At 38.5% G+C, this 21,158-nt stretch overlaps 1 protein-coding gene across 2 annotated transcripts in view; it reads left to right on the top strand.

Moving 5' to 3' along the window:
- Nucleotides 1-21,158, top strand: part of THSD4 (thrombospondin type 1 domain containing 4) — a 727,210-nt gene that overhangs the window by 327,118 nt on the left and 378,934 nt on the right. For both annotated transcript variants that reach the window (XM_034783208.1, XM_034783207.1), the window contains exon 7: nucleotides 4,645-4,781. In XM_034783208.1, coding sequence (XP_034639099.1) covers nucleotides 4,645-4,781 — 137 coding nt within the window. The remainder of the gene's footprint in view (nucleotides 1-4,644; nucleotides 4,782-21,158) is intronic.

The raw sequence follows: 21,158 nt of genomic DNA on the forward strand, positions 1-21,158 counted from the left end.
AATATGTAACAAGAACAGCATGTGTCACAAACTCTTCCATAAGAGGCCAAGAACTTTACCAAAATGATATGTGCTGCCCCTCTCCTTCTTCCCCACACCCCTGCTCTGCCTGGAGAGTGGAAAATTGAGCACTTTAAAATAGAATAGAAAGTTCAAGTACTTTGCAAATCAAGTGTGATTTGTTTTTTGACTCAGACCTCAGGGAATGTTGCAGTGGATGAAGCCCATAGGCCCCAATCTAGCTAAGCACACATCAGGGCCATAATACCCAGACATCCTAGTGGTAAAAGTAATGTATTCCTTATAGAAGGTGTTGGAGTCCTCTGTTTAGTCAGATTAATAAGGAAGAAGCATGGAAAACTTGCTTCATCTGGCCCTCTGGCATATCTCAGCCACATTTTTGAGAAACTACTAGTAGGAATAACAGGGTCATTCAAAGGTATCAGTAATGCAAGTGCGAGTTGCAATATGGACAGTTGGACTGAACTAAGATCATTAACTCAATACATGCAGGCCACTGAACAGCCATGAAATGGTAATGATTTTGTCACTTTCACCTAGGGATGGATTTGAACTGGTGACTTAAAGATGAAAGGCTTTTTAGCTTATTTCTAAATCCATGAGCCATCCATTTCCTACAGGAGTTGTGTATTTAATCTGCTGTGTGAGCATTATGAGCAATTTACCCCTTTATAACACTATACCTTTAAAAGTGTGGTGGATAGATTCTCTTTCGTTTAAACAACATCAACTTTGGTCCATATGTTTTTCATCCATATATAGCAGGATGAATACTCTCTTCTTCCCATTTCTTTGCCATTGAACTTGGGGATTAATGAATATACATTATGACCATGGAGACTTTGCTCTCTTGTTGAGAAGGCCAGATTACACCCTCTGAGTATTTCCCATGCTTTGAAATCCATTCTTATTTAAGGATTACTGTATTTTGATATCTGGAGAGCCTGGTCCCTGATATTAAGGTGGTACAGTAGCTGTATTGAAATTAGTTGACGCATTATTGTAGTTGCGGTAATAAAACACTTTATGTTGGTTGCATTTGCAAGAAAGGAAACATTGATATCTGGAGGATTGTTTTAAAGAAGTGTCTACAGACATTTTCTTTCTGCCAAAAAGAAGTTTTCTAGAGACGGGTTTGTGCTGATAGGAGTTTTATGACTGTTTTAGAAAGAATTTAGAACACGAGGCTAAGCTGAACACTTTGTAATAAGCAAGCAAAAATTTAGGGCATATAATACCGAACATAATAGGACAGTCTGCTGCACTGCTCAGCTATTCTTCAGTACTTGAACTGCTGATGTTTCATCATGAAGGGAAAAACATACTATATGGAAATGTTTCTGTTGCTGGTATGGCAACAACAGTGTGCCAGGTGCCTTTGCAGACTAGAAGAACACATGGTCTTGCACTGAAGGATTTGCAATCTAGAAAGACCACTTACAGATGAAGGCTGGGTGATGGGCTGAGATGCAATGAAAGTCTGGGGTCTAGGTTTTAAAAGTTGGGAGGGGTGGGTGGATGACCAGCTTTGTGCTCTCAAACACCTCAGGGAATCACGCAAAATATAAGAGTTGGGGAATTGATTCCAGGGGTGACTGCTAATGCCGAATCTGCACTGTCACAGGGGTCATGGTGGGCTACCCAGGATCAATGTGAAGACACAAAGCTTCTTCCTGGAAGTCCTTGTGTCACTAGTAATCCATTCTCTTTGGGAGCTAGAGCCCCTGTTTATTTTGTTTGTGTTGACAACCCATTCACACCTACCTCAATGGAAGAATTTGGAGAAAACTCCCTCAGATCCAAATGGGTTTTGCCACAGTGGAGGGCAGCTTGGCCCTGGGTAATTCAACTATAATGTTTAGAAAATGTCTTGTTAGTTGCACAATTTTTTGCATGGATTTTTTTAAACAAATATTTTTGTTCATGCATTGTGTTAAGAGTTCATAGAATCGTAGAATATCAGGGTTTGAAGGGATCTCAGGAAGTCATCTAGTCCAACCCCCTGCTCAAAGCAGGACCAATCCCCAACTAAATCATCCCAGCCAGGGATTTGTCAAGACTGACCTTAAAAACCTCTAAGGAAGGAGATTCCACCACCTCCCTAGGTAACCCATTCCAATACTTCACCACCCTCCTAGTGAAAAAGTTTTTCCTAATATCCAACCTAAACCTCCCCCACTGCAACTTGAGAACATTACTCCTTGTTCTGTCATCTGGTACCACTGAGAACAGTCTAAATCTATCCTCTTTGGAACCCCCTTTCAGGTAGTTTAAAGCAGCTATCGATCCCCGCCCCCATTCTTCTCTTCTGCAGACTAAACAATCCCAGTTCACTCAGCCTCTCCTCATAAATCATGTGCTCTAGCCCCTTAATCATTTTTGTTGCTCTCCATTGGACTCTCTCCAATTTTTCCACATCCTCCTTGTAGAGTGGGGCCCAAAACTGGACACAGTACTCCAGATGAGGCCTCACCAATGTCGAGTAGAGGGGAATGATCACGTTCCTCCATCTGCTGGCAATGCCTCTACTTATACAGCCCAAAATGTCGTTAGCCTTCTTGGCAACAAGGGCACACTGTTGACTCATATCCAGCTTCTTGTCCACTGTGACCCCTAGGTCCTTTTCTGCTGAACTGCTGCCTGGCCATTCAGTCGCTAGTCTGTAACAGTGCATGGGATTCTTCCACCCAAGTGCAGGACTCTGCACTTGTCCTTGTTGAACCTCATCAGATTTCTTTTGGCCCAATCCTCCAATTTGTCTAGGTCCTTCTGTATCCTATCCCTACCCTCCAGCATATCTACCACTCCTCCCAGTTTAGTGTCATCTGCAAACTTGCTGAGGGTGATCCTCTAGATCATTAATGAAGATATTGAACAAAACCGACCCTTGGGGCCCTCCGCTTGATACCAGGGATGGAGGGATGAGTATGGAGTAGAAAATATCAAATTTCTTTCTCTCTGAGCCTGTAGCCCTTTTACTCTGCCTCTAGCACATCCACAGATGTTGCCTGCTGATATATTATAACCCTTACATAGTCATGTACTCTCATTTGTATGTACAGATTGCCATCAGCTTTAGTATAATCTGTTGTGCCTTCCCATGGATGTCCCTTATTAATACACTTTATAACTTCTTCCCAGTCCACCTCAAATGAACCTCCGTAATGGTGACAGCTCTTCCTGCTTTCATTTCCTAAATAACATATTTGCAGAGCAAACTGGCTATTAGTGCAGCTTTTATTTATTAAAGTATTTGTCTAGTTACGCACTTTCCAACAGAATCAAAAACATACAAAAATATTGGTCACTAAAACCGACTCAGACAATTGGCAGTGTCCTAACTCTCAACAGGAACTCACCTGCTGTAATAATAAATAAACTGACTACGTGTTGTATTTTGATTGAGCAGAGAAGACTTCAATGTGACCTGAAGCTCATCAATATCAGGGTTTCTCTGACCATCATAGGGAATGAATTTCAAGCTTAGAGACAGCAACTAAGAATGCTCTGTTGCTGATCCTGAGCAATTGACTTCCAGGCACTTTCTTCTTTAGATGTGATTTAAGGTGGAATCTGCACTTTCTCCCTTTTTTTTTTCTTTTCTTTTTCTCTATCATCATCCATCTCTGGGACTTTAGAATTGCAGATGAGCCTGTGAAGGGTACCTATAAGCTGTGGCCCAATTGTACTGGAGTATATTTTGATGGGCTCAGATTTGAGGATGTATTTCCTCAGTTTTGATTTAAGGTCTGGTTTAGGCTCCAATCCAGCAAAGCACTTTATGCACATGAATTGAACATGGAACTATGTATGCGCTTAAAGTTAAGTATGTACATAAGTGTTTTGCTGTGTCAGGGTCTTAGTAGTGTCAGGATCTTAGGGCTTGTCTATACTTACCGCGCTGGTTCGGCGGCAGGCAATCGAACTTCTGGGTTCGATTTATCGCGTCTAGTCTGGACGCGATAAATCGAACTCAGAAGTGCTCCCCGTCGACTCCGGTAATCCTGCTCGCCGCGAGGAGTACGCGGAGTCGACGGGGGAGCCTGCCTGCCGGGTCTGGACGGGGGTAAGTTCGAACTAAGGTATGTCGACTTCAGCTACGTTATTCACGTAGCTGAAGTTGCGTACCTTAGTTCGATTTGGGGGTTTAGTGTAGACCAAGCCTAAGAGAAATCATGTAGACAAAGGAATAGGAACAGGAAAGGGAAGCAACAATCAGTACCAGGTGACAGAGCCATGAAGTTAGGCATTTATCATGTTAGTTGTATAATATGTGTGTGTTCCTCTCTTTCTGGGTCTCTCTCTCAGCTACAGTATTACATTCAAACGACTTGGAGTGAAGGCCAGAGATTTATAAGGCTGGTGTTTGGAAAAGCTATTCTGTTGTTTTAAAAAATCTTCTGTAGAATTCTCCAAAACCAGCAATAATCTTGAGGTTAAAAAATGATATTTTCCTATCCAATGTTTGTTTGATATAGATAGGACATTTATAGACTACTTGCCTACTTGTTTTTTTTTGCCTCTCCAAATCAGGGGTAAGGTCTTAGCCTAATATTTAATTTCTTTTTTTAAACCATATCTGTAGACTTGGTAGCAGGAACTTATGCCTTTTTCTTTCTTTAGTGAAGGGAAGTCAGAAGTGTGAACTGAATTGCCGAGCAATAGGCTACCGGTTCTATGTGAGACAAGCTGAAAAAGTAATAGACGGCACGCCATGTGATCAAAATGGAACTGCAGTCTGTGTGTCTGGGCAATGCAAGGTAAGTCCAGCATCTTAATATGTGAACTTTAGCAATTCATCTTGGGGAGTCTCTTATATGTTATGTGAGTTACAATAATAATTGATGCAATCTGATTTGTGAACATCTGGTGTCTTGTTAACTTTATATATACTGTATATTTTTCATAGATAGGAAAAATACGTGCCCTTATCATACTTTACTTATATGTAAACCTGAAAAATAGCGACTGAGAGAATTTTGAAAGGTTGTGTGGAAGTTTCTGACCAGAATTAAGATGGCTTTCAGTGAATTTCCTCATATATTTAGCTTCTTGCAAAAGAGGTGTTTATCCCTATGTCAAATTAAACTCCCCAGTAATTTTTAAGCTAAACAATGGAAGTAAAAATAAAAAGTAAGAAAGCAACTTCACTTTAGCTTTGGAATGTAGATATCTCTCTTCTTTCTCAGCTGAAACAGATGGTAAGACTTAGTGGTTCACTTTTATTCAATTAAATGTTAAAGTACATGTCATTTAACCAGCAACACTGTAATTTTTCCCATCAGCCCATATGTGCAGTTAAGAGATGCAAATTATTCTCCTTATTGGTTATCTACTGTTCTGTTGGTAGAACATAAATTATTGTATGTTGGATATACAGTCATTTATTTGGAGTCCAAATGAGGTACTGTGTTGACTTTACACAATCTGCTGTATGGATTCTCATCATAAAGGGTAAATGTCCTGCAGTTTCTGTGAGATGATAGCACTCTTATGCAAAATGTGATGTTTATGTTTATTTAAAACCTTTGATGCAATAAGATAAGAAAAATGTGTAAAAAGCTCTTATATGTTGCATTTGCAAAAGAGAGCTTGCTTTTCGAGTCTCTGGTATATGGGAAGGGGTTTAGAAAAGAAACCTAATAATTGCAAATAAGTGGCATTTAATGTTTGATGTTTCCAGTATCAGTAGGCAGAAGAAACATTGGAAAGTTTTAACAAGTGGTGTGAAATGTGACTTATAAATTCAAATATGAAAAAGGACAAATTTAGTTGTTGCTTTGCCAGAAGAAATCCCATATAAATTAGAACCCTTTTCTATTCCTCCTACTTGTACACATCTGGACAATGCCATGTATATGTCTATATTTGTATTTTTAGCAGTACAGGCAGTCTTAGATTTGAGTTTTCTTTGTAGATGACAGATATGTGGGAAGTTGCTTATCAGTAAAGATGCCTTGATCTAAAACTGATTCATAAGGAGCCAGAATTTTTTTTAAATTACAATTCTGATCGGTGGCCAATAGCGGAATTGAGATATGGACGTTTTATTGAACCAGCAGCCCTGTTTTCCTGATGCTTTCTGCAAATACAGAATATAGGATGATGTGTCTATATTTGGAAGTCTAGGATAAAAAGGAATGATGGCTTCTCAGGAACCTAATGAGAAATATTGTTCAGAATTTTGCCATCATGAAGTTCATATGCGGTTTGTTAATTTCCAAATCTCCGGATGAGATGTCAAAAACCTAATATGTGTTCCAAATCGATAGTGTGAATATGAAATGGCTACTACCTGGGATTCTTATGCTTTGTTACTTACTATTATACTGGTCACATCTGTATTTATTTTTAAAGCTTCTTATTTAGTAATGTTCAATGAATTGGCATAGCATATCATTCCCAAAAGAACTTAAATGAAACCAATTCTGCCCACTTCTATAGGTGCTAAAGGCCCTAAAAGCACTCTACACCTCTATACTCTGTGTTGGTTCTCTCAACATCAGAGTAGAGTGAGAGGGTAAGATAAGCTAAGGACATGGATAGTGTCTCCAAATAGGCAGGAGAAGGGGCTCAATTGTTTGCAGGTACAATTTAGGTTATTTAGACATTAATGTACTTGATTCATAGGAACAATCAGGTGCTTGGACATTGAAATTATCCATATTGTCTATGCACGAATGTATAGCTTCAGTAAAGGTTTCCTATTATGGGTTAATAAATCTAATGCATTCAATAGTGTAATTGTAATCACTGCAATGTGTAACATTTCTACTTGGACAGAAAAAAATCTTCTTTCCTAGATTTAATGTGTGGTGTTAGTGTATCAAAGGGGCAGAATATGTTCTGCTTGCTAGATTACATCAAATAAGTTAAATGTTTTTACTTAATGTTGAATCCTTCCTTTGTGGTTTTAAATCAGAACTGTAACATTATAGGATCTAAAAAAAAAAAAAAAAAAAAGAGGGGGAAATCTGTCATGCAGGTATTTAGATTAGTTTATCATGTATGGGAATTAAGGTGACTTAAAAACACTTACATTTGATAAACTCTAACAGCTCCTATCATGTTAGTATGTACACAGCAATTATTAAGTTGACACAGCAATTTGCATTTCCATAGTGCTTTCCATTTGTGGAACTCAATAAACACTGCCAAGTAAGTGTAAAAATATAATAAGAAAAGCCAAAGAGGAGTTTGAAGAACAACTAGCCAAAAACTCAAAAGGTAATAACAAAATGTTTTTTAAGTACATCAGAAGCAGGAAGCCTGCTAAACAACCAGTGGGGCCCCTCGATGATCGAGATAGATAAGGAGCGCTTAAAGACGATAAAGTCATTGCGGAGAAACTAAACAAATTCTTTGCTTCAGTCTTCCTGGCTGAGGATGTTAGGGAGATTCCCAAACCTGAGCCGGCTTTTGTAGGTGACAAATCTGAGGAACTGTCACAGATTGAAGTGTCACTAGAGGTGGTTTTGGAATTAATTGATAAACTTAACATTCTTATGCCATTCTTATGTTCTTATGTTTTGATTAATACTCAATGTGTGATGTTGTGTATATGCATTCTTACCTCAGTTTGTGTGTGCATTTAGGGGATTTGGCTTAAATTGGGCATGCTTTTCTGCACTCTGCATGTGCATTTGGAGATATGACTACAGCTTGTTTGGTTTGAAGAAAAATTAAATTTTAAAACCTATTTAATTATTGGACAAATGTGACTTCTCCCCTTTTGAAATTGTGCAAAATGCTGTTCTTGTATGGGAAAGCTTTCACACCAAGTACTACATAAAAGAAGCACCAGAAAGAGGATAAGTATTTAGAAATTTGGTCACTCTTTTTAGTGTATTCAGAGAAGGGTGGGCTCCCCAGCAAGCAAGCCAGAAACTTTAACCAGGTTCTTTGAATATTAAACTGATCCTGAAAATGCAAGTTTCCGAAAAGAGAACCTATTTTAAACTATTCCTAGTTTAACTATATTCACTAATGAAATCCCTCTTTTTTTCCTGTGACTTTCTTCAGACTTCTGGGATTATTCTGTCTGCTCCTGGAGTTTTGTCCGTACTTTAATTTCTTGACCACCTGTTCTGACATGATTCTGATTCCCTTCAGAATTCCTTCTTCCTGCTTTGGTAAATGCATTTCTTAGCCTCATCTGCTCGGACCTTCTTTTGCAAACACTGTGAGGTCAGTAATTCAATACTGGCTGTTAGCCTTCTTTAACCAGCATGGTAACATGAGTTGTTTGCATAATTATTATATGATGGGGTAGTTTATAGTTACCATTATTTTCAGTGAAACTACTGTATACTGAACAGTACTTACTACAAAATCTTGTGCAGTTTTGCTATAACTATGGGATGTTCATAACTCATGTCATAACTGATCACATGTATCGGTTAACTTAATTTGGTGTGCAATTATCTCATTATTCTCCATTTCAATAATTTAAAAAAGATTAGATTGTATAACTTGCATTTCTTCTCTGTTTGATGTTTTCTACTTTGATACATCTGTCTTACTTTTCACTATTTTTGCACCATCTTATTCCACCCTATTTTTTTTGTTCTTGTTTTTATCCCAATGATTTTGTTGCTAGTTGTAGTAGTGATAAGTGAACCTTAAAAAGTCAGGGTTCTCACTTGCTCTGTCCTAATCACTTGGGCCTGCAAAACTGAGCAAAACTTCTCATGAGAACAGGCTTTTGATGCAAACTTTTTGGCACTCCTTGTTAAGACAGAAATACCGCAAGCACAGTTTTTCATGTAGTATTTTTGCATTTCTTGTCTGTGGTTCTGGATGGGAAGATGCATAAAATTAACAAAGTTTTGGTTCAGGTTCTCATAGCCCTCCTTAACCCTTTTACAAGGCTGGTGGATGGTAAGGTCCAAGCCATGGGTCGGCTGGGGGACCTGGATGGAAACAAAGGGGGGCTGGTGAAAGCCCCAGAGAATTGCTTTGAATAAGCATGGATTTGCCTGCACTGTACACTTTATCTGCCGGGTAGTCCCAGACATATAATAAAGTTGCGGCCTGATTAAAACCCTTAACAAGTCTCCTGTCCTCCTTGTGGTATATCCAGACAATGTCTTGGGTCAATACATTAAAAATAACATTTGTAGGATCTTGCCCTTTCCTCATCGAGTAAGAAAACAAGTCAAGCTTGTCTAGTATTAGTGTAATATTCCTAGGCATAGCAGTGAAGGAATAGGTGGGAACAAACACTTGCTATCACATTACCGGTCATGGGTACTCCAGATGTGACCAAACAAGCATTGGTGCCTGGAGGAGCTGGATATTTTCAGCACAAGATTAAAGCTTCTGTATTCAAACAAAAGCTGGTTGCATTGCAGGAAACTTCTTCTGAATGGAGCTGAAAGGTACAAAGAAATCTTGCCAATAAAATTGCACAGCTGAATGGAGCCCAAAAATGTTTTCCTTAGGGATCATGACTGTATTTGACTGCACATACCACCCTTTGGGTCGGATGGTATATGTCAGAGTTTTGATAATGGGATGCAGATTGTCAAATTCAGAACTGCACTGAGCCAGTTGATTAGAAAGGCCTTCAGAGAGTGAGTAATTAATTAGCTTCTTTATGGAACTGTGGCAAAAAAATTTTTTCATTTGTAGTTCTGGCATACAGTGGGCCAGATTCTGCCTTTGGATTGGTGAACAGGGATCCCATTGGAATCAAGTGGAAACATGTGCAACCTAATATTCACTAATATTGGGGCATAATTCACCCCAGTGTCTTGGTGCAACATAGTTACTAATTTAGGACTAGATTCGTCCACCTTATTAACCATGAAATAACGGACTAAGTTACTACTCAACACAAATAATGGTGGCAGAATCTGGCTCTTAGCCTCCTTGCAACTGGACTTTAGTGAGCAAAAACCCTAACAAGACACAAGCAGGCTTGTGTGTGAGATGAACAGCAATATAGAGGTAAGTTTCACTGCATTCTATCTTGAGATGAGCCATTTCAACTTGACTTCTTATAGAAGATGGGAGAGTAACTAGAGCAGTTTGTTTCCTGATGTTGACAGCAGGAGGAATGTATTAAATTACATTTTTTATTGGGTCAGTCACTTTAACCACAGGTTACTGAAAGGCAGTTATTCAAAAACTTTCCCTTAGTTGTAAGAAAGATCTTATGGGGGTGGAGAGGAAAGAACTTAAAAACAAATAAAACCCAGGAAGTTGGAAACCGATCTTTAATTTTGACAGGTTTCCTTTTTACTTTACTGTTTCCCATTAGAAATGTTCCTCCTTTAAAGTCAAACAAAAAGGTTCACAGGTTTTTAAAGTTTAACTAACAGGCCTGGAAAGATTTGAGGATAACTTCTGCGCCTACTTACATCATTGTAAATCTGGAGTAACTCCCCTGACGTCAGTGTGTTCCTCCAAAATGTTTATGCATCGTTATCAGCTGCTGACAAGCAAGAGATTACAGTGATTAAGACAAATATTTGCACATCCAAGTTTTTAGGGGATAAACAGTTCAAACTGTATCTCATGGCCTTTCCCTTTGTTAGCAAGGGAAATCATCAACACACTTCGTCATGTTCTAGTTCTGTTTTCTCCAGCCATCCAAAACATACCTTTACAAGCAAAGTTCCAACTGGCAGTGTTCATGTTTCAATCCTGTGCCATGCATTAGATACAGATACTTGATTCATGGCTTCATTTAGAAGAGAAGATTTGCTTTAATTTTATAAAAAAAACATCCGTATGATCTTATTTGGTAACCTACCTTCTACCTCCCCCCCCATCTGCTCTATATCAGTTTGCTTGGCTGTGCAGAAGGATTTCTGTTTAAATGGGAAGCAATTCCTACATGTGTATTATCAAGAATGTAGGAGAGGGGTAACTGTAATATAATTTATGCCTATTATGTGATCCTCTGTTTGCTGCATCCGAAGAAGTGAGGTTTTTACCCACGAAAGCTTATGCCCAAATAAATCTGTTAGTCTTTAAGGTGCCACCAGACTCCTTGTTGCTTGCTTTATAGTTATCATTTTGCTTGCTAAACAAGAACTAGAGGGTAATTTCCTGAAGATATGTGACTTCAGTCTCTTAGGTGGTTTTGCACATTGGCAGGAACCAAAGCCAATGACTTCAGATAATCCAAGCGCTGGTAATTAACAAATAATACAGTGTCGATTCTTTGAACTTTTACCCCTGCCATGTTCTGAGCAACAGGCTCCAAAGTGGGGCCAGGGAAAATCCAATCAGGGAAGATGAAACAAAAACCTCAGCCCTAAAGGTGAAGAGACAGAAGAAGGCATTGATTGCTGGTCTTGACGATTGACCCTTCAATGCCAGAAACAGGGGTGTGTGTGATAAGTTAGATCTACCTAAGCTTTAAGTAAGATGTATGTGGTTTTCTTGTTGTTAAAATCTTTTTGTCTGAATGCTTTGTTTCTATGGATAAATACATAATACTTTGTTTTGGTGAAGCTATTCTAAATTGTTGCATTTACCTACTGGTAACAGCTCCCATAGGGATGTCTCTTGCAAATGCCAAACCAAACCCAGCTGAGTCATCTCAGGACTCATGGTTGTGAACACAGGTGTTGTAGCCAGTGGACTTGTGCTGTGAGTGGGAGAATTGCAGGATTCCACTCTAAGAGGAATAGTGGTGCAGGACCTATCACTTAAAAGATTGTATTCATTATAATGATAATTCAGTTATGTTTTTTGTGCACAAAGAGCAACTTATAATTTCAGTGTGAATGACTTTACTTTTTTTCTTTCTTGGTTTTGATTTTAGTTTCCCTTTAATTTAAAATTAAAGTATCCTTGAGACAGCATAGTATGTGTATCTATGTCCTGTCTTGGGCTGAACTAAACACACCATAGTAGCTGCATCCAATAGTCTCCTAGAAATGTAAAGGGATGGTACATAGGAGACAAAAGCATTAGTTACACAGCTATTTGCAGCACAATAAATGCTAGAATATTAATATAATCTGTGTGAAAGGTGCTGGGGTAAAGGCAATACATTTATCCTCTCATGTTGCTGAACAATGAATCTTCCATGGGATTAAAGAGTGGTGCTAATAGAAACTACAGAGAATCTCATTAAGTTTTCCTCAGCTGGAAATATGGTACATATCAACTCCATCATTATGCAAGTAACTGAAGGAGCTATTCATGAAATAGTCATCCTGGCTACATTCTTGTGCCCCTTGTGAGGATAGCTATTACTGGTGAGTAGTGAAATTGGTAGTGGAGATTATATGGGTTTTTTGTTGTTGTTGGTTTTTTAACTTTTAAATTCTAGACCATCCCTTGACAATCAGATCTAGGATCAGTAATGAGCAAGTCTATGTGAACATAATTAAACAGCTTCACAGGCTTATGGGAAATTGAACAATATGGGTTTTAGCTTTATTTGTAATACCCCATGGAAATTTTGGAGAAAAGAGTAAATTTGAATTCTGCATTTACTGGGCTCGGTGAAAGCCAGCTCAATCTCCTTGTATACATAAGATATTTGAATAAACTATATTTTTAGTATCAATTTTTTTATAGTTTTGCACCGAGTTTTGTTTAATGTATTTTATTTATTTAAATAAGGTGTAAGGCTTTCATCACTCAAAAAGCATCTGGGTAATGTCTATAAAATACCAAAGTTTAAAAACCATAATGTTGACCCAGTGGTCCAGATATATAGACCTCCAGCATCAGTTTGCTTTCATGCGTACTGAGGGGTTGATGGAAATAAGGAAAATAAAATGGGGAGGATTGAAATAATCCAAATGTATTACCTAATGCTACAGTTTGCCTTCAGTGTTTATAGCATCTTTCTGTGGCCCATGACTATAACGCTACACATGTGCTGCTCAGAAAAAGCTTTGAGTAAATTTTAAGAGGGGGAAGCATTTAACTACTGTTTGATAGCATGTTTGTTTGATGGTCCCAACACCCATTCTGAAAAGGAAATTAAATACAGTTAACCAAGAGGTTGCTATTTTTTCATAAATCTGGCATTTGGGAAAACTATGACAGGAATTGCAGATGCTCAGCACCTCTCAGAATGAGGCTGTATGTCATTAGCACTGGGTAAAGAGGGTTTGGGGTGTTTTTTTTGACACTTTTGAATCTTTCAGACATTTCCTGCCTGGCTGTGTTGTACTGAGGGGGGTTGCACATAGAACTCCTATTCACAAGCATAAATCACTTGCACAGCCAATGGAGTCTGGTCTAAATGGTCTAGAGCCACAGCTGGTGCAAATCGGTGTAATTTCACTGATGTCAGTGAAGCAATGCCATATTTACAGCAGTTTCAGATATGGCTCCTAATCTTTGTATTAACTCTCATTTTTTTTTCAGTGAAGATAAATACCACAAAGAATAGGTGTCATTAAAGTAATAGTGGGACTGCAAATACCTTTAGAGATTTTCTGTAAATACTCTTAAATTGTGTAAAGTTAAAAACAAACAAAAACCCCTTCCTCTTCAGTTGATGACTTGTATCTGATGTGTCACAGTTTACCAGGTGCCTTTTAATGCAGTAGGATGTGGTATTTTAGTAAAAGCAAACTTCGTAGATACCTCCAGCATTCTCAATTTGCTGTCTGAAACTAAACTGAACTGCTACTCCGACCTGTCTCAGATAGATTCTTCGGAACCTGTCTATTTTTAATTGTTTCAAAGCCCCGATTTGGTATTTGAAGGGGATCTTTCAAGGACATTATATTTCCCTAATCTTAGTATACAGTGTCACCTAGTGTTTATTACAGGTACTGTAGTTACCATATCCCACCTACCCCATTTACAGCTCAGTTCTGCTTCCCGTGAAGTCAGTTACAAAACTCCCATTGCTTTCCCTGATTGCAGGATGAGGCTCATGGTAGAGTGACACCATATAGGTGAAATCCTGGCTCCATTGACGTCAGTGACGGTGGGATTTCACCTTCTGTGTTGAAACAAAGTCGGTGTATGATATTGTAACTTACATATCAGATTAGCTGTCTCTCGTTTCGTGCCTTGCCTCTTGAGAATAATTTACCTCTTCTTGTGTTGAGAAATTTTAAACAATGCAGTCTCAGTCATCAGCCATTTCCCATTGTATTTGAAATTATTGAGGGAGCCAAGTTTTACCTAACTTAATTGTCTTGCACCTTAGGGATTTCTTATCAAAGTAACTTGTGTACAAGCGAATCTTTAAAGCAGGAAATATTGCCTGTCTGCTTGGTTTGGGGGGGTTATTTTTTACATATTTGGAAAGCATCTTGTGCTTTTAAAAACTCTATAAATATCAATAACATGAGTCTCCATGGATTGTCGAATGAACACAATGATACATCATAGGAATGAAGTAAATTAAGAAACCAATAGATTTGTGTCTTTTGTGCTAAAGAGTGGCTATTTTTCTGAAGGAAGTATCCCCCCTCTCTTTCTCTCTGACTCTGCACACACATGCACAGAGTTCTGTTTGGGAAAATGTCTTTTAAAAATTTTAATGATTTTTGGAGTGGATGCTACTTGCATAGCTTGATTAACATGAAGCACCATATTCAATAACACATACATTTACTTTATTAAGCAAGTCTTACCCATTATGATTTGCTTGACAGTTTTCCCCTTAGCAACATATGAAATGATTCTCTTAATTTTGTCTGTAGATGCCAATGATGTTTTTACGAGTAGGGATGGGCAAACTGGTTTGGATGAAATAAGAACTGACCTGGAGCCCTGCCCCCTGTTGTAGCTAAATAGGTTGGTTTAAACTTTAAAAATCTATTTTTTGTTACAAAAATATACTACACAACAGCTGTTAGCAGTACTGGAGTCTGCTCACTCACAGACTACAATAAAATGCATCTCAAAATGATCAAGCTCATTGAGAATATGGTTATACACTGCAGTTATTCCTAATTTGCACATTATTTTGTGCTGCTATGGATTTTATGGAAAAATAATTTAAAAAAAAATGGCTGAATACACTGTCTAAAGAGCCAGTTTACATGGTCTGTATCACTATCTTCTGGACACTTTTTGTTTCTTTAGTATAACAAGAATAAATCCCTATTTCCAATAACACGATCTGTTCTGATGACATTTGTGGTCTGTATTTTGTGTTTGTGGGGGGAGTAATACTTACGCCACCAATTGTTTTAAATTCTGCTGTGGACTCTTCACATCTCATTCCAATTAAGACAGAAATGATCATTTCAGAAGAGTGATGTGCTGGGTACATGATCTTGTGCGTACAGGGGGCAAACTTGATCTAAGGCTTTTCCACCTCTAATATTGTGTATATTTTGAGCAGACTCCATATTTTCTATGGAAAGGGTGTGTGAAGGAGTTATATTTATTCAGCTAGACTTTCTTGTTCTGAAATCACTGTTGCCATTTTATGAGTGTCACGGTTACAGGGCTAGCTGCACGTCTGTCCCATCCCTCTGAGTGCAGGTGGCAGGCCTCATACTTTTACTTCTCTGGGGTGTAATCCATATGGTTCTTCTCACTCTTAGATGGGGCTCTGGGCTACAGTACCCTGTGGATCAATCATGCTACCCCAGCAATGGTCTGGAATCTGAGACCAGTGGTGAATTCATTGACAAGGCAGCCTCTTAAACCAAAGTATTATTTAACCTTAACAGTAGAAATGTAGCATAACATGAGGTGGGGGGAAGGATTTTAGAACAGTGTCTATATGCATGCCTGTGTTTTACCTAAAGCACTACCATCCAGGCTGACCTAGGTGACCTAGGCTGGCCTAGGCTCTTCAGACATGCCCAGCGCTATCTGTGTGTGTGTCACTCTCAGAACAGCATCTCAGCAGCAACTTCCTGACCTCTGGACAAAGTGTCTCTTTATAACTGCTTAAATTATTTTTTGTAGTGACCCAGCCACTCCCAGTCTTTATTCAGGCCTAATTCAATGGTATCAAGTTTGCAAATTAATTCCAGTTCTGCAGTTTCTCGTTGAAGTTTTTTTTGTTGAATAATGGCGACTTTTAAGTCTGTTACTGAGTTTGTTATTATTATTATAGTTTTCCCACTGTTGATATTCACCCCTTCTTGTCAACTGTTGGGAATGGGCCACGTCCACCCTAATTGAATTGGTCTCGTTAGCACTACCCCGCACTTAGTAAAGTAACTCCCATCTTTTCATGTGCTGTATATTTATACCTGCCTACTGTATTTTCCACTCCATGCATCTGATGAAGTGGGTTATAGCCCACGAAAGCTTATGCCCAATAAATGTGTTAGTCTCTAAGGTGCCACAAGGACTCCTCGTTGTTTTTATGGGGAGGTAATTTATCTCAATCTATTGTTTGTTTCCTGGTTGTTTTTTACAACAGCCTAATGCTAAACTACATTATTGTATTCATACAGTTAATATACCAGTAGCCACACTATATACAGTATTAACAAATTATTGCAGAGCTGCCCCACATCCATCACAATTATGTGCTTCCTGGGCTGGACTCTGAATTCCATATGAAACCAGCCTCTTTCACAAACACTTTAGTCATTTAAAAATGACCCTGGAAAAAATAGGAAAGATTGTTAATACTTTTTTCAGCCCACCCAAAAGCAGGAAGTACCAGAAATCTCCCAAGAACCAGTTTTATTATTTATTTATTGATATTGTGGGTTTTGTGTGTGTGCGCATAATTTGCAGCCTTTGAACAGGATACTGCCTGGTGAGTTTTGGGGAAGATCTCACCTTTTGGGTGGTCATTTCATTAAACTTTGCCTCACTATTGTTGTTAGTTGTTGTTATGGCAAATGCTGAATAGCTGTGCATTGCTAATACATGTACACCAAAATACAGGTCTGGAAATAGTTTGTCAATATAATCTTTTATATTTGTCTTTTTTTGCTATATCTTGCCCTCGGGTGTCCTAAACCTCCATAAAAGTAAGTTTCAATGACTGAAATATCGCTGGATTAAGGACAAATCTGTCTTTCTCCAGCATCTCCTCCAGCCATAAGGGTCATTTGATTCTAATGCCAGGAGACCCCTTTAGCTTCACATCAATATCAGCCTTTCTTGATTTTTTTAAAGTCAGGAAGGTGCGCTTCAAAGACTTTTAAAAGTATGAAAGAAGAGTGTAAATGGAATTCTGAAGGGTTTTTAACCACTAAGGGAAGAAAATCTGAGGAAAGATTTATTTTAAAGAATTTATAGTACAGGCCATCACTTTGATCTCATTTTTGTACTGTTAGTGGAAGTTCTGTATGATAAATTCTAGACAATTCACAGTACTGTAGATATTTCCCACTCATGACAACTAAGTGGGAGAGGGCATGTGAACAGTGGAGCAATGTAGTTTTGAAAAGAGCAAAATAGTCATTCCAAAGCTGTAAAGCAAATGACAAAGCAGTTGATTTTGCAGAGAAACTAGTAGCCACAAAGTGGCGCACTTTACAAGAGGACATCACATGAAGACTGGATTGAGATAGAAATTATCTCGCTCCCCTGATGTTGCGCTAGACAGCAGTTAAAAGGCTCTTGTAAATTGTCTACATTATATGAAGCAGCTATTTCCTTTCTCTTCTCATTTTTGGTATCTAATTTTCTCATTTGAGTGCTTGTTGATATTTCATCCTCTAGGTAACTTCTTGTAATATCTGATCGGTAAATATCAAAGCAGTTCCATGATGCAGTCAGTAAGTAGCTTTAGTTTAGTAAAGAAAGGACCCTCAGTCAAGCTGTAGACATTTTATTTTACAACCTTTCAAAGATATAATTTATACTGAGGAAAGCACATATCATACTGAAATCCAAGCAGACTTTACGGGGTAGAGATTCAGTCAGCCATATGAAACATGGTCCATTCTTCTGCAGCTCTGGCATACAAAAGTGTGGTTAGGTAAAGAGCTCCCATGGCGACCTAGACGCCAGTGTCAAGTTAGCAAAACTATGGACCACACCATAAATATAAATTAGGAAATTCTAAAGATTATATATATATAAATCAGAGCCAGAAAACAGAACAGTAGGAACTGTGGAGTTTCCAGGTGTTAGGGCTTTTCTCATAACTCACAAGCAGTAGAAGGTAGACATTGGAAAGGTTAAGAAAGATCATTCCCATGTGGAAAAATCTATTTCTCATAGGGATCTCACCTTAATTATATACTGCTTATTCCACTTCCAGTACTGAAGATTATTACATTTCTAATATTAAGGGCCAGGCTTTATATCCCTTACCCCTACCTACCCTGTGTCTGTATAGATTGAAAGTGCTTTGGGGCAGACACTGTGCATATACAGTATCAGTATATATATACAATGGGGCTCCATTTTAAATATAATAAACATGATTAATAGCACTACCATAATAAACATGACTACTAGCAATAATAGTGTGTGGTTGTCCCTTGCATTAATGTGTAAGGGGGAAGGGCATGTGGACCAATGGGCTTATTCCCCGTTTGAACCCAGTCAAATGAATTAGCTGACCATGGCCATCTGCTTGTCTTATTCCATGCTCCTTCTCATTCTATCTGAGTGCATCCTCAGAGCTGGCACAGTGGGGGTGCTTTCTCCAACATGCAGGGAGCTTTTGTAAAGGTTTGTGCTTGAGGTACAATAGCTCTTGGAATACCCTGTGGGGCCACAGCGGTTCTGCACCACCCTAAACACAGGCTTGTGCCTTAATGGCACAATGAGGTCTGCAGTGTTTAATTGGAACCACACAGGCACAGTGCGGGTCTGAGGTTTGGAACTTTGTTTGCTTTTGAGGAAGGGCAGATCTAATGGAGTGTGAGTACAGGTATTTGACCCCATTCTAAAAGCTAGTCTTGGAATATGCAATTATTTAAATTATCTTAAAAATTAGAATGGCATAGAGCTATATGTTACTGGTAGCTTTTGTCAGGATCGGACCACACACACAGAGATGTGCATTGCGGAAGTGGAGAAATAGGTTACTGTTATATTGAATAGCTTTTAAGAATTAAATAAAAGTGGCTTGATTGAAACATTCAGAAATTGTTTGTTTTGGGGTTTTATTAATGTCCACCATGACCGAGCATAACATGCGGTAAACTTGAGAGCTTAACACTGAATTTTTGTGGTGTACATTGTTTTCTTCATATAAAAAAGTAGGATTCCTTCACTATAAAATAAGCAGAACAACTTGAGCTTACTTGCTGTTTTCATACCTCGTTTTGAGTGAGATTTTGCTGTTGTTGGAGACTCTGTTAGGAATGGTTATATTTACTGGCAAAAAAGTAGAGCTCCTAAATATGCAACAAAAATAATCCAGTGTGTACAAAACTAAAGAGAATTAAAATATATTTAATTATGGTAGAATGTGTTCTCTTACTGTGCTTTCTGCATACACTGTTATGTTTCCTTGGCTGCTGGAAATATGAACTCTCCATTGTTTCTCCCCATAACGACTTGCTAATGCCAGGCATTGCTTTGGGAAACACCTGCCTGGCATTAATAAGGTGTTAATGGAAGAAACAGGTTCCTGGGAGCTAAGAACCCTCCACCCCTTGACTCCTTGTATAGTTTCATGTTAACAGTGTTTTCCAAAGACAGTGAGCCTCTGTTATATTGTAGATAGGTTCCTTCTGTTGGGATTTCCCTGTCCAAGAAGACTTTGCACACATTAGTATCTTTCAACTTGTCTTTTGCCTTCCTGTAAGTATAAAACAAGATCATTTTATTGTTGGGATATTATCTTCAGCCATGCCCTAATTTAAGTTTCTTCTGGAATATGATACACAGCATGTACAACTACTGCATGTAAAAGAGACTGCAAAGTCTCCCTCTGTTCAGTATCAGATTAGCAGCTTTGAACTGAAATGAAACTGGTGCAAAGTCTGATGATAGGAAATACCTGAACATCTAAAGCATGCCGACAAATCAGGTAACCCAAGGAAGATGAGTATGCCCTAGACTCAAACTCCTGTGCCCTTTGTCCTGCACCCTGTTGACCTGAGGGAGGAGGTGTGGTTCAGAGGACAGGATGATGTTTTCTGAGTCAGGAAACGTGATTTTTTTCTTCACTTTTTGTCTCAGTTTCCACATCTGTAAAATGGGGACAATAATGCTTAACTGACCTTTGGAAGGCAATTTGAGACCTAGAGATGAAAAGTGCTGTGCAAGAGCTGGGTGTGTGTTTACTATAAATTGGTTAAGGCAGATTTCATATAACATAGAAATAAACTCAAATTAACCATACTTTTGAAGATTTATACTTGGAACCTAAATATGTTTAGAAAAATAACCAATCAAATAGAAAAGAAACCCTAGTCTGCAATACCTAGGCAGATTAAGATACATGAACGATAGTGGTTTTAACAAAAAAGCTTGTTCAGCACTGGACTAACACATATCTTTTTGGTCTAGCGTAGGTAGCCCTTGAGCTAAATATTCACTGATTATCGGCAGTAATAGTAGCAACACTGATGTAATGTTAATGGTCTTTCACTTTAGTCATCACAGAGTGTGAGTCAGACCATGTGATAATTAATCAGGGATAGAAGGCCAAAGAAAAGTGTTGTGTCAGAAAACCCTGGGACCTTAAAAGAATGTAAAATGAAATGACTTTGCCAAACATTGTAGGACCTGGATTTTTTTTCCTGAGTAAACAAATCAACTTACATTTGCTTGTGTGTAAAAACATTCTTTATTTATTACACACTTTCCCTGGAAATATTTCCAAGCGGGAGTATCTGAGTGTTCCCCTTTGGGTTTTGCTTTCTGTTTCTAGGCTCTGCAGTCTTGTGTTCTGTTTCCGTCTTTGTTTCTGGGACTCCTTTATGATTCCACTGTCTGAAGAACCATCTTTTTCTCTGTCATTCTGTTCCAATCTTTTCTATCATATGCCACCTCTGGCTCACTCTTTCCTGCTCCTTTCACTCAGCCCAAAGGCCCATGTTCTCTGCTCATGTCAGACTCTGGTCTTCACAGTTTGCCTCTCTCTTTGTTTAATGCTCCAGGGCAAAAACTTTCAAGTGTGTTCAATATTTATGATGCTTCCATTTTTTGAGACCTCTAACACCTTTGGTTTTTTTTAGAGGCACTGAACACCCAGAACTCCCACTGAAGTACCACGAATAAATAGCGTTCTCCTGGTCACTGCTGCTGTATGATCATCTAATAGTAGCTGATCATTCATCATTACCCACAGATTGCAAACTCATGTAATA

The sequence above is a fragment of the Trachemys scripta genome, chromosome 10, assembly GCF_013100865.1.
Source record: "Trachemys scripta elegans isolate TJP31775 chromosome 10, CAS_Tse_1.0, whole genome shotgun sequence".
In the NCBI taxonomy this organism is placed as follows: Eukaryota; Metazoa; Chordata; order Testudines; family Emydidae; genus Trachemys; species Trachemys scripta.